This window comes from Hevea brasiliensis, chromosome 15 (genome assembly GCF_030052815.1).
Source record: "Hevea brasiliensis isolate MT/VB/25A 57/8 chromosome 15, ASM3005281v1, whole genome shotgun sequence".
Taxonomy (NCBI): domain Eukaryota; kingdom Viridiplantae; phylum Streptophyta; class Magnoliopsida; order Malpighiales; family Euphorbiaceae; genus Hevea; species Hevea brasiliensis.
In genome coordinates this window covers 70,999,405-71,014,246 of record NC_079507.1, presented here as the reverse complement: position 1 = coordinate 71,014,246, position 14,842 = coordinate 70,999,405, and the positions used below count along the sequence as shown (strand labels likewise).

The 14,842-nt window shown below is 30.6% G+C and overlaps 3 protein-coding genes across 3 annotated transcripts; 2 read left to right on the top strand and 1 right to left on the bottom strand.

Annotated features, from left to right (window-relative positions):
* Positions 1-4,529: 4,529 nt before the first annotated feature.
* LOC110641055 (probable carboxylesterase 18) lies at positions 4,530-5,696 on the bottom strand. Its single transcript, XM_021792650.2, has one exon. It carries the CDS (start codon positions 5,667-5,669, stop codon positions 4,647-4,649), a length of 1,023 nt encoding a protein of 340 aa, XP_021648342.2. The 5' UTR covers positions 5,670-5,696; the 3' UTR covers positions 4,530-4,646.
* Positions 5,697-7,948: 2,252 nt separating this feature from the next.
* LOC110641052 (uncharacterized) lies at positions 7,949-8,777 on the top strand. The gene has a single exon (XM_021792647.2). It carries the CDS (start codon positions 8,082-8,084, stop codon positions 8,595-8,597), a length of 516 nt encoding a protein of 171 aa, XP_021648339.1. The 5' UTR covers positions 7,949-8,081; the 3' UTR covers positions 8,598-8,777.
* Positions 8,778-10,688: 1,911 nt separating this feature from the next.
* On the top strand, positions 10,689-11,884 carry LOC110641070 (uncharacterized). Its single transcript, XM_021792665.2, is given in 3 exon segments — positions 10,689-11,112; positions 11,115-11,488; positions 11,601-11,884. Coding segments are annotated over 3 exon segments (552 nt in total). The 5' UTR covers positions 10,689-11,027; the 3' UTR covers positions 11,694-11,884.
* Positions 11,885-14,842: the final 2,958 nt, after the last annotated feature.

Sequence of the window (14,842 nt, the reverse complement as noted above, 5' to 3'; positions counted from 1 at the left end):
TGAAAATCCGGGCCAGCCATACAGTTCTAACAATGGCCTGATTTGTTATAAGAATCGTGTAGTTGTGCCCCCCCAATCCTCTATCATTGGGTAACTTCTCCAAGAGTTTCATGATTCAAAAGTAGGTGGACATTCCGGAGTACTCAGAACTTACAAAAGGCTTGCTCAACAATTTTATTGGCCTTCAATGTATCAGACAGTTCAACAATATGGCACCTCTTGTGATGTTTGCCAACGTGCAAAGAGTGATACATTATCTCCAGCTGGGCTTCTCCAACCCCTTCCACTTCCATGTCAAGTGTGGGATGACATTACTCTTGATTTCATTGAAGGCTTGCCCTTTTCGCATGGTAAGAATGCAATTCTGGTAGTAGTTGATCGGCTAAGTAAGTCAGCCCATTTCTTGGCACTTTCACATCCATATACAGCAAAAGTGGTCGCCGAAAGATTTGTTGAAAGCGTTGTAAAGCTGCATGGCATGCCGAGAACTATCATTAGTGATCGGGACCCTATTTTCATAAGCCGTTTCTGGCAGGAATTCTTCAAATTGTCAGGCACTCAGCTGAACATGAGCTCTGCGTACCACCCACAAATGGACGGCCAAACCGAAGTTGTCAACCGTTGTCTGGAACAGTATCTTCGATGCTTCGCATCTCAACAACCTCGAAAGTGGTACTCTTTTCTTCCTTGGGCCGAATTCTGGTATAATACAACTTACCATGCATCAACAGGCATGACTCCCTTCCAAGCGTTATATGGACGGCCTCCACCAGTGCTTCCCTTATATCAGGAGGGCCATACTCCACTTAATGAGGTTGATCAAAGTTTGGCTTCTCGTGATGCAGTGCTGCGTCAGCTCAAAATCAATTTACATGCAGCTAACAACCGTATGAAGCAGCGGGCAGATTCTAAGAGACGTGACGTTGAGTTCAAGGTTGGTGATTTTGTGTTCCTCAAACTTCATCCTTACCGTCAACATTCTGTCTTCAAGAGAGCAAACCCGAAGCTTGCCAACAGATTCTATGGGCCATATCAAATCGAAGAAAGAATTGGTCCGGTGGCCTACAAATTGAAGTTGCCTCCCGGGTCACGTGTTCACCCTGTTTTCCACATTTCACTTTTAAAAAAGAAATTGGGCGACACTGTTACTGCTAGCACTGAATTACCACCAGTAGACGATGATGGAGAAGTTATTATGGAACCAGAAACCGTGCTAGATACACGTTGGATCAAGAGGGGATCTAAGTTTGTGGAGCAGAGTTTAATTAAGTGGAAAAACTTACCAGCAGAGGAAGCCACGTGGGAAAACGCTAAAGACATCCAGGACACATTTGTCAAAATCAACCTTGAGGACAAGGTTAGTGTCAAAGGGAAGGGTATTGATGGGCCACGACGATCGCAACGGGCCCCAGTGAAGAATCCAAAGTATTTCGATTGACAAAGGCCACTCCAAGATTTGGTCCAAATGGTTGCGTTGGTCACTAGAATGCTTGCTTAAAAGTAGGACCAGTTATGATCATGTTTCCTTTATTTGCATTGTTGTAGGAGTGTCATCCTACTGGCCAGTTATTTGCTTTATTGTAGGAGTGTTATCCTATTTCTCAGTTTCGTGATCTGAGTTATAGGAAGAAGTTGTTATTTTCTAGTTGTATTTAAACCTTTCAGTCATCAATAAGAGCAGGCAATTTTTTCCATCAAACAAAAAACTCATTGGTTTATTCTCACCATAAGCAGAATATTTTCTGGTTTCTTATAGCTTTGATTGGGACCTATCAGAGCACTTGCAAGAGGCCATCAATGAATGACTTAGGTTGATCAAAGATTTGGGTTTGCAAGATTATGTGCTTTCTTTAGTAGATGTGAAGAAGAAAGACTTTTCCAGATTCAATGATGAAGCAACGATTTGGTGTTGAACTGCTTTTATAGCTTAAACGTATGCTATATATGAACTGTGGTTCAGTTAATTCATCTTCCTCGCCTATCATTATTTAGAAAAAGTAAATACTGTTACGATTGGTTGTAATTAATTATTCCTAAACATATCAAACTATTTATAAACAATCAAAATCAATATATTAATTTTTAGAGATTTTGACAATCTACTCTTAGCCTTCGTTTAGAAAATTTTTTAGCCATTTTTTAGTACTATAATTCTGTTTCGATTAATAATTTGAAATTAAAATTAATTAATTATCTATAATTTTGAGCTAAATTATAATTTTTATAACGAGATAGTCGATCTCGATATAAAATGGAGCTGAAACCACCAGCTGATCAGGCCCTCCCTAATTTTTAAAACATGCAACTAATTGGCAAATTAAATTGTGAAATTCGATTCCAGGGGGAGAGATAAAGAGGAGCAAGAGAGCGCATGGCCTCCAAAAATTTTAAACTTAATTTCCTTTTATATATATATATATATATATTATCTCCTTAAAATATATAAAATTAACTCATTGATTTGAGTTTTTGAATAGCTCATTAATCTAATTATATTTAATGGTTAAATTATGAGATTTGTTTAATTAAAGATATTGATTATAGATAAACAATTTTGGTACCATTATCAAATACAACAATATATATAATTATGCTTTGTAAATAAAAATATAATTTTATAATTATACTAGTTAATAATGTATATATAATTACATAATTAATTTATCATAACTAACTATTATCTATATTCTATATAAATATATTAAATCATCGTATCATATGTTCTTTCTTTTTAATTAATCCAATACACTATTATCTCGTATTAATTTTATCTTGAGCGTCCGAAGATCCACTCTAGGTTCATACCCGGTGAACTTCTAACCTATTTATTTTATATTTTACAGGTCTATGCTCAGAATAAATTTTTATCAATATGATAATTTTTAACTTATTATAATGATTGTGGGGCTAAAAGAGCAATTTCATATTTAGCCCCACAATCATTATAATAAGTTAAAAATTATCATATAAATATGTAATGACTCTTAATTTCAAGATTAATTTCCTATTATAACAATATGTTAAAACAAATAAATTTTATTATAATTACATTAAAAAATTAAATATAATATATATTTTTATATATGAAAATATGATTGAATCATTTTATTTATCTAAATTATTAAACTTCATTTTATTTATCATAATATTTAATTTTTTAAAAATATTTGACACTTTTAAGTTAAGCAAACTTAATTATATTTTATTGTGCAAAGTTTATTTTTTTTTTATAAAAAATATAAAATATTTTACTAATTAAAAATAAGGTATAAAAATGAAAATAATAGTCAATATATTATATTTTTGTAAAAATAAAATTATAACTTATAAAAAAATAATATAAAAGATCTGAAACATTTAATAATGTTGATCAGTTGTATCATTTATAATAAGAATACAAATTTCACATTTAATAATAATAATAATAAAAACTATTAAAAAAATAGTTACTCTTTATAATCTTAATATTTAAAAAATAAGAATATGTATTTTTTTTATTTTATATTAAATTATTAAGAAAATTAAAAGAGTAAATATTTGTACTTTTTCCTTCGGTAAATTATTAAGTGCATCTGGTGTATGTGCACCTTCACTGATATAAATAGTGTGTCCCATCTTTTTATTTTATTGTGTAACTGTTTTTACGTGAGTATATGATGTACTATTTTTTAATACACTGGATGTACTCAATGATTTGCCTGTCTATCTCCTCTCCAAATTACTATCTATAATTAATTATTCTAATAATAATTCTTTGAAATTAAAATGAAACATTTTCATGATAACAGAGGAAAAATACTTAGATTCTTCATTCATAAGTATAATAACTCTCTCTTAGGCTCAATCCATGTATAAACAAAGGACATATATATAACAACAGGAATGACTTTTATTTGTTACAGTGTATCCAAAGTACAATAAATAATTTCACCCTTTAAATTGTTGAAAGAAGAAAGAAATACGTAATGTGAGAAACTACTGGCACAGTTGAAATGGCATTGGTGATGAAATTTAATTGAGGAGTGGTAGTGTTGTGTATGTTGGCTGTGTGGGCAATGTATGCTTTGGCAAGTCCAGATTAGCAGGAAATTGAGGAGCAGGGGCTGGGGCAGGGGCTGCCGCCAGTAACGATGGCAACTCCACGAGGCCACGACCCGCCGAGCTGACGTCCATGTTTGAAATTGACAAGACAATGAAGATAGTTAAGATTATGAACTTGCAAGAGGCCATCGCTAAATGTATGAAACAATTGTTTGGTGTTGGTCTTTTATAGTTAAAACACATGCTATCTTTGGTTCAATTAGTTGGTAATTATCTTCCGAATTTAACTGAAAATAGCTGTAAAGTGGAGGAATATCTTTGTTACGGTTGGTTATAATTAAGTATTATCAACCTATTTATAAACAAACAAAATTAATATATTTAGCCTTGTGAGGTAAATATTTAATTATTCTGAAGCGATTTATCCTATGGAAATAGTATCTATTTAGCTGAGAGTTTGCGTAAAATATAAGAAAAAAATAGCATGATTTTATTTCCTTCTTAAATAGATTTAATTTGGATTATGCTTCCGTCTCAGAAATTGTTAACAACTCATATGCTTATGCAAATAAACTAAGAAACCAGAAGGTAGGATCCAAATACAATCATTTATTTGTTGCTGCTGATTGCTTCTGCACAAACTCCATCACTTCCTTGATGAACAAAGAAAACTCAGGCAGATCTGGGTAAGCATAAAATGAATGGAATGTATTCGGATACTCAACCAGATATGCTTTCTTCCCAGATTTCTTCAGCCCTTCGTAGTACCTCCTTTGCCAGTCTTGCAATGGGTCAAGCCCTCCAATAAAAACAATAGTTGCCGGAAACTCCCTTCCCGAAAGATCTACCGAATTAAACCCAAAAACATTCGCTGCCGGATGGTCACGGTCTGACCCCTCCGGCAAGAACGCCCTCCACATCCAGTCTGCACGCTCTATAGTAAAGAATGGAACTTGACCGCTAAGCCTCGTCTCAGATTCTGTTCTTTCTTCGCCGCCAAAAAATGGCTGGATCAAAATGTTTCCAATAAGTTTTATGTTGCGAAATTCACGTTCACTAGCTTTTAGCGTAACGTGATGCACTAAATTGCCTCCTGCACTGTCTCCAGCAAGAAAACAGTGTTTAAGATTGACACAGTTTGAAAATCCCTCAATTTGTTCGTTGTCAATGAATTTTAGAGCATCAAAACCGTCTTCGTATTGTGCTGGACAGCGATGTTCTGGAGCGAGGCGGTAGTTGACGGAGATGATAATTGCAGAGAGCTCGCACGCAAGCCGGTAGCAGAAGTCATCATAGGGCTTCGAGTCTGGTGACATGTAAGCAAAGCCACCACCGTGGAAGAAGAAAATAACCGGCATGCTAACATCATTACGGGAAGCACCTCCTGTGGTGGTGGTGGGAGTGTAGAGGCGGAACCAGAGATTGCGAGCCTTGTCAATTGTGATATCGGTGGATTTGACACCATTGACTGGTTTCTTGGATGGAGAGGTTTTGAAATCAAAGAGGCTCATGAGAAAGCGGTTGACAGTGCCATTGGAACGACGAGTGATATCAACGGCGAAGCTGAGGGTGGATATGGAAAGGTTGACCTTCCATGGAAGGTCGAGAAGGCGAGGACTTTGTGCCATGGAGGACCTTGCTCTGGAGACAAACAGATGTATGATGCCGTGAAGAGTAGATAAGATATATAAAGAAGACAAGACACGAGAGCATGGAGGGGGTTAGCGCTCAAGCCTAAAATACATTAAAAAAAAAAAAAAAAAAGAAGATAACATTAATGAGAGGAGATGGGCAATGGCAGTGGCCAGTGGGTGCATACAGAGAAACTTCAATCATTAATACCAATTCCACAGGGACGCTGTAGCAATTAATGTAGCATAGTTTTTCGTGCTTATGTATATGGGATTTCTCTTTTCTGAATTCGGTCTATATAAATTTAATATATAAAATATAAGATTAGATCTGTTTATTAAAAATATAATAATAACATTTTAATTTACGAATGATTGAATTTAAAAAAAGAAATTATATAAATATGTTGAGCACCATTAGAGATTATTTGAATGCTTTTTAATTAGTGAGTTAGTAGTTTTGATAAGAGTAACAAATAAACTTATATTAATTATATGGGTATTCATATTGTTGGGAATCTAACTCCCGGATAAAAGAAATTAAAATATAAATATAAATGATTGAATTATAATATTAATATATTATTTTAATATATAAAATAATTTAATTATTTATATAAATTTAAATAAAAATTAAATTAATATATAATTTAGTCAACATTATCTCCAAATCTAAACATGTAATTTTATTTGATTGATTAGCATATAAATGAATAGAAGGAATGTCTACGTGGTCTGACTTCCAATTCGGTGGATGGAACAAGACAATAATTACCCTATACACACTAAATAGGAGAAGTAGGCCCATCTTGGTCCCATTGGATGCGATTTGAAGCTTGGTTCGAAAGTGATTTTGGGCCTAAATGAAGCCTATACAGCGGCTAATAAGGTTTCAAGTGAGATAAGCGATTTGAGACCAATTTATTCAAAGCCATGAATGCAGAAGACAAGAATAACCTTTGTTTTTATTGTTGTTATTGTTACTCTTGTTATAACTTAGGATTATTATTAAAATTATCATTAAAAAAATTATTTTTTTAAATATATAAATTAGAAAATATTAAAAAATATTTTAAAATTAAATTTAATAAATTTTAATTAAAAAATATTAAAATAATAATATTTCTAATATAAAAAATAATATTTTTATTAAACTAAAATAATTTAAATCTTCCAAATGCCAAACAGGAATAGAAGAAAGTATTACAAATGGGTTCCAAGACCTAAGCATTACAGAAAAGTCACTTGGCCCATGTCAAGATAAAACTAATCAATCCACCTAAAACCCAATGGAAGGGACCAAGACCAAAACTTAATAAATTCTAGGTTTAGGTGGAAATAATGTAGGAACCCGGCTGAAGGGACATAGGCAGGAGGTCCAACTAAACTTTTGCTGCACAAGGGACATATGCAGGAGGTCCAACTAAACAAATAGTCGATAGTCGAAGGAACCTTTGCTCGAAATTACCATCTCTCCGCTGCACATCCAAAGCTAGAAACTCATAAGCTCAAATGGTTAGGCGGAGCAAAGCTCAAGACGCTCTCGGCCATAAAAGGACTGGACGCAACCAGAGGCGTCGATACCGTCCCGCAAGTTGCCCTGCGCCTAGCCGTAGACCGAAACGCCCCATGCACAAAGACATAGCCTTTGCATCACAAGAAGACATAACAGGTTACAAGAACCACCCTCTCATATTTTCTCAAACCTGCAACCCAAGCAAAATAAAACTATATGCATTCTCGACCCACTGAGGAGAGAGTGTTAAACCCATAAATCGGCCAGCAGAAAGCCCCCCTGTCCGCTAGGGGCAGAGGAAGCTGCAGAAATTGCATGAAAGAAGACTGGCTCCTAGATGAAAACCAAAAGCCAAAGAAAATTCTCTCTAGAGATGACTAGAAAGAGAAAACTTTATGACTTTCTAACCTAGTATAATAAATAGACTCAAAACTCTCAATCCATTGGGAAAAAGTTAATTAAGAGCATATACAGCTATAGCAGGGCTACAATTCTTTTTCATTTTCTGCGGAGGTTGGATCATGGAAATTTTCGTATGCTAGGCTCAAGCAATTCACCCTTCATGAAAGTCAATGGAATCACACACGGGAAAAGACAATTTAATTCCTTGGATGCATTTGTCCAACCAAGCTCGTATGCTAAGCCATCTTTGAATATGACATTTTTCATAAGATAATTAACATGATTCCTAGCGATTATTTATGTAGAAGAAAATACAAGGAAACTTCAAATTATATTGTTTTCAGAAAATAAATTCCTTATTCAGTATTACTTAGTAAACATCAATTTGGAAAAGGTCAAGAGATGGTGAAGGAAATATATATATATATAGCACCAACGCTTTTTATTTTAAGAAGAGACCGCCACACCCATACATATAGATCCGCACAGACATGGAGGAGATATCAGAGACGGCTAAGGCTTACTATGCAAACTTGTCAGGCAAACAGAAGCGATTGACAACCGATACTTTCCAAGCAATTGATGCAAACGGAGATGGGAAAATTAGTTTCAACGAATATGCGCAATACCTTAAGCAGAAGGGCTTTAAAATACTTTCTTCTCCTGACTTCTTTAGAAAGCTAGACAAGGACGGTAATGGCGCCTTGGATTTCGATGAATTTATCACTGTGCACTACATATGCTCGAGCAAAAGAGTTTACTTTTGCGATGAGTGCAGAGTCTTTCTTGATGGAGTGTACTTTACTTGTGTTCAATGCTTCAATGGTCCTGGTAATACCTATGATCTTTGTTGTGCTTGTTATCGAGATAAAGATGTGAATCATCACAAGGATGCTTTGTTTCTTGATAATTATACTTTGCTACAAGCTAAGAGGCAGCAAAATAAGGATCAGGTAAATAACCTTAGTTTGAGATTGAATGTATATGACCTTCTTGTAATTAGCTAAACAAGCTCTCTATTGTATCATTTTTTTTCCCTCAGGACAAAAATGAAGGTGCTTCAGAGGCTTTTAAACTTGCAACCGCTGGTATTGAAACTACATCCAACGTTGTCAGCTTATGCAGCCAAATGTAACCCAGCAGGCAACAGCCTTGCATATACAAACCTTTTCCTTCTGCCAGCAGCTCAGAACAAAAAAATCTCTCATCATGAGAAATTTCAAAATATAATTGTTATGTGTATAAAAATTTTATTATAATCACCGATTATGGTAGGTCTCAAATGAGTTCCATTAAAATTAATCCGTTATACATAATAGTTTCATAGAATAATTTCTCTGAGATTCTTCTTTTTGTACCTATTATTTTTTCCCCTACTTCTGCAGTATGCTCAGGTATTATAATTTTATTGAGAATAAAGGCTGTGTATCTTTTCTATGTGGACTTTGAAGTATTTTCAATATATCAAATATTGCTGCTCTTGCCCAATAGGTCAACGATCAATTGCAAAAGAAAACCAATTGAAAAAATTAGCAGCCCAGACATGATAGCATGTTGCTTAATTCTTTTCTTGATAATATTTAAGGTGGCAATCCTTTTAATAGTAAAATTGATAATTTTATATTTTTATATTACGGAAATTTTTTGAATATTGTTCTTGTTCTTATTTACTCACATAATTATTTTTTTAAAAAAAACTTCTCATTTTTATTCTATAAGAAAAGAAAAAAGAAATTATATTTGAATTTACAATGAAAATAAAAAGAAAAAGAAAAATATTAAACTTTACATCTTACATAATGGTTAATTACAGAAGAATCTAAATAAAAAATAAATTATCCATTTTGAAAATCATTTTTATTTTTAAATATTAAAAATTTTAGTTTTTAAATCTATTGTTATATATGAATCATAAAATTTTTTAATCACACATACATGTCTTTGATATAAAAAACTTCAAAACAAAAAGTTCATGATATTACTTTAAAAAATAACGTTTAAACCAATATAAACATATTGTTTTCTTTGTATTTTTCTTTTTCAAATCCTCCCTTAAATCTTTTATTAAAAACGTTCCAACCAGTTTTTCTTTTTCCCTTTCCTTATAAAATGAAAATGTGATTATTATTATTATTATTATTATTATTATTATTATTATTATTATTATTATTATTATTATAAGAATGGAAGAGAATATTAAAACATAGAAAATAAAGGTATTTAAATCTAATTTATTATAGATAAAAAACGTATAATGTACATGATGGAACTCACCTGTTAAATATATGAGTTTCATATATATTTATGTTTTTAGCCCATAATAGAGCAAATTTAGACAAAAGTTTCAAGAATTTCTACTATATCATGAAGCAACAAACCGTTTGGAAGAACCAACAAAAAGGGAGTGCCCAGAGGATACTCCTTTGCCAAACGTGGTAAACAATCAGCTGAATTATATCCGCAAATCCTCACTAGAATCCCCAGATTGTCACATCCAAGAACCACTTAAGAGAGACCCAAAGTTTTACCTATTTTGAGACTTTGATATGTATGCTGCCCACAAAACCATTAATCCAGTTAGAAATTCTTGCCTAGACCTAAATTGAATATATCAATTCCTCGGATTCAACTTTCCCTATGTGATTTACAACAAGATTTCTCACTATAAAATATGGAGACAATTCTATGTGCAGACCAGATTCAACTTTTACATATCATGCATTAATTGAAATTTTTATTTAAAGGTTTTAAGTTGGAAATTTATTCAAATTGAGGCAGGAGAATCATTAGGAATCAAGAAGAAATATCCAGCCAGAAGTTGAAGAAAATTGTAGACCATTCACTTAAACTTATGGTGGAAATTAGTTGGACTGCTGTCCCTTATATCCACTGTAAACAGTGTTGGTAAGAGCTGTGCGTGTGAAAGAAACATAAGAGAAATTTTATTGTAAATGGGTGATTTTATATACGCATATTATATGAAATGGCAAGCATAGAAATTATAGTTATTGAATTATTAAAAAAATTACTTAACAGTTATAATTTTGTGAGGTCTACCTATATATATATATATATATATATATATATATATATATATATATATATTCAATTTTTATAGCTATAGCCAGGCTACAATTGTTTTTCATTTTCTGAAGGAGGTAGGATCAAGGAAATTTTCGTATGCTAGGCTCAAGCAATTCACCCTTCATTAAAGACGATGGAATCAGACACTGGAAACGACAATTTAATTCTGTGGATGCATTTGTCTATCCAAGCTTGCACGCTAAGCCGTCTTTGATCATGACATTTTTCATTAGATAATTAAGATAAGCTTCAAAGCACATTGTTTTCAGAAAATTAATTCCTTATTCAGTAGCATCAACGCTTTCTCTTTTAAGAACAGGCTGCCACATCCATACATATAGATCCACACAGACATGGAGGAGATATCAGAGACGGCTAAAGCTTACTATGCAAACTTGTCAGACAAAGAGAAACGATTGGCAACCGATCTTTTCAAAGCAATGATGTAAACCGAGATGGGAAAATTAGTTTCGACGAATATGCGCAATACCTGAAGCAGAAGGGCTTTAAAACAATTTCTTCTCCTGACTTTTTCAGAAAGCTAGACAAGGATGGTAATGGCACCTTGGATTTCGATGAATTTGTCACTGTGCACTACATATGCTCGAGCGAAAGAGTTTTCTCTTGCGACGGGTGCAAAGTCTTTCTCGATGGTGTTTACTTTACATGCGTTCAATGCTTTAATGGTCCTGCTAATACCTATGATCTGTGCTGTGCTTGTTATCGAGATAAAAATGTGAATCATCACAAGGATGCTGTGTTTCTTGATAATTGTACACTGCTACAAGCCAAGAGGCAGCAGAATAAGGATCGGGTAAATACCATTGATTTGAGATTGAATATATATATATATATATATATATATATATATATTTTCTTGGAATTAGCTAAACAAGCTCTCTATTATATCAATTTTTTTCCCTCAGTACAAAAATGAAGGAGTTTCAGAGGTTGTTGAACTTGCAGCCGCTGGTATTGAAACTACATCCAATGTTATCAGCTTATGCAACCAAATGTAACCTAGCAAGCAGCATCCCTTGTTGCATACAAACCCGACATCGTTTCCTTCTGCCAGCAGCTCAAAACAAAAATATACTCTGTTCTTCTGTTGCTTCTTTTTGTACTATCCATTTTTTTCCCCTATTCCTGCAGTAAGCTCTGGTATTGTATTTTTATTGACAATAAAGGCTGTGTATCTTTTCTACTTGGACTTTTGAAGTATTTTCAATATATCAAATCCAGGGATATTGCTGCTCTTGCCCAATGGGTCAAGATCAACTGCAAATGAAAACAATTGAAAAAATTAGCAGCCCAGACATGATAACATGTTGCTTAATTCTTTATATAATTTCAGGTGGCAATCCTTTTACCACTTTTGCTACTAAAATTGTGGGAAATTCTTACCCATTATTTAATGAGAAATTTTTAGTGAATCTAATCTACCATGAAATAAAGACACAAAGTAAATCTCACTAAACATTCTATATCTTTAATTATATTATAGTAGACCCAATTTAAGTAAAAAAAAAAATCCTAAAATTGATATTTTTATATTATGGAATTTTTTAAAATATTGTACTTGTTCTTATTTACTCCAAAGACTTCTATTTTTATTCTATACGGTAAGAAAAAGGAAATTATATTTGAATTTAACAATGAAAAAAAGAAGAGAAAGTGAGAAGGTACTAAACTTTACATCTTACATAATGGTTAATGACAAAAAAATCTAAATAAAAAATAAATTATTCATTTTGAAAATTTTTTATCTTAAATATTAAAAATTTTAATATTTATAACTATCATTATATGTTAATCATAAAATTTTTTAATCATTCATTCTTTTATATATATATATATATATATATATATATATATTAGAGAATGGAAAAAATAAGTATACCCTCTTTAAATTGTCAATGCGAGTTTAAATTTAATAGAGATATTAGTTAGAAAATAATTTAATTAGAGTTTCAAATCAAGATTAATCCATTTTCTGTATTGGGGTTGGTAGCTTGTTTTCATGGCCATCACTAAAAAAAAAAATCAATTTTGTAATTAATTATGGTAACTAATTTCAATCAGTTACTATTAATAATTAATTTTATAATTGGTTTATAATTATGTTTTTAGTAAAATAGTTAATTTTTAAAAATTTAGTAACCGATTCAACAATCGATTGTTAAATTACTTGTTATTAATAACTATTTTATAATTGATTGTTAAAATAGATTTTTATTAGTAACTGATATATAATAAGTTGCTAAATCAATTACTAGTCAATATTCGAAAAACTTTAAATATACGATAACGATTTTAAAATCAATTGCTATTAATAACTGATTAAGAAATCAATGACTAAAATTTATTGCTAATGGCAATTGATATTAAAATCGGTTGCCAACAGCAACTAATTTAGGGAATTAATTGTTAAATTAAAGAATTATTTTAATTGGCTCTAAAGTTAGCAATCGATTGCTAAAATCAGTTATTATTTGTAACTAATTTCTTAGCAATTGTTGTTAGCAACCAATTTTTATAAGCAATTGTAAAACGGTTGCTAAAATTTTTCCCCAAATTAAATAACTGATTTTTTTCCTAAAAATTCTATCCCAATTTTTTTTTATTTGCAATCAATTAATGGATCGATTGCTAGCAGCAATCTATTCTTGAAACTGATTAAAATCGATTGCAAATAACCATCTAAGTTTTTCCTTCAAAAAATTCTATATATATATATTTTTTTTTAATTTTGATTTGCAACCAATTTGTTAGCAACCGTTTTTTGAAATTGATTTTTCCCCCAAAAAGTTTTTACGTTTTTTTTTTATATTTTGATTTACAACTGATTGAAATTGATTTGATTTGCAAATGATTTATGAATTGATCGTAAAATTTTTCCTCAAAAAATTTATGTCCAATTTTTTTTTTAAATTAGCAACCGATAATTAATTGCTAAAATTGATTACTAATTCACTTATATAAACTACTGCTCATTTTCTTTCTTCACTACTCTTTTTTTTTCTTCTCTTTTCTTTCATTTTCTTTATTATTTTTTTTATTCTCATATATTTTATTTATCTCCTTTTCATTTCTAACATATTTCTTTATCATTTTTTCCTTTCACATCTATTTTCTTTATCATTTTTTTCCTCATTTATTTTTTTTCATCTTTTTCTTTCACATATATTTTCTTTTTTATCATCCTTTTTTTTTCTCACCTATTTTTATCATCTTTTTTTTTATCATCTTTTTTTTTTTCTCATCTTTTTATTTAATTTATTTTATTTGACATAAAATAAAAATTTTTGTATAAATATATTTTTTAGTAAATTATTTGTAGTATTAATCTTTGGTAATTTTTTTGTTGTAGCACATATATATATATATATATGGTAATTTTTTTTAGTAATTTATCTTATAAATATCATTTTATATTTAAATTTTTTGTTAATCTTTTTATAATAGTTATTATTAGTGATTTTTTTATAATATTTTTATATTAATTTTTTAATACTAATTTTTCATTAATAATTTATTATTTTAGTAATTTTTTGAAAATTTTATTTATTTGAATTTTTTATTTGAAAATTTAATTTTTTTATAATTTTTTTTAAATTAGCAACTAACTTAATTATTGTAAAATTACAAAATTAAAGGCATAATTTTTTGTAATTGATTATATTTCGGTTGTTATAAATAACATAGAATAATTTATTAAAAAATTTATTTTTTTAAATTTAATTAATTTAACAACCGATTTGATTAATGTTTACAATTAATTTTGCAACTGACTTAATCTGATACTAAACTGATATCTTATAATTTATCTTGTATTCAATGTTAATTCATAATGGTTAATGACCAAAGAATCTAAATAAAAAATAAATTATTCATTTTGAAAATCTTTTATTTTAAATATTAAAAATTTTAATTTTTATATCTATTATTATATGTGAATCATAAAATTTTTTAATCATTCATTCTTTTATATATATAGAGAGAGAATGGAGATATTAATTAGAAAATAATTTAATTAGAGCTTCAAATCAAGACTAATCCATTTTCTGCATTGGGGTCGGTAGCTTGTTTTCATGGCCATCACTAAAAAAAAAAAATCAATTTTGTAATTAATTATTGTAACTGATTTCTATCGGTTACTATTAACAAC

Excerpts from the sequence above, each read along its gene's own strand:
- LOC110641055 (XM_021792650.2), bottom strand. The coding sequence starts at position 5,669 with ATGGCACAAAGTCCTCGCCTTCTCGACCTTCCATGGAAGGTCAACCTT.
- LOC110641052 (XM_021792647.2), top strand. The coding sequence starts at position 8,082 with ATGGAGGAGATATCAGAGACGGCTAAGGCTTACTATGCAAACTTGTCA.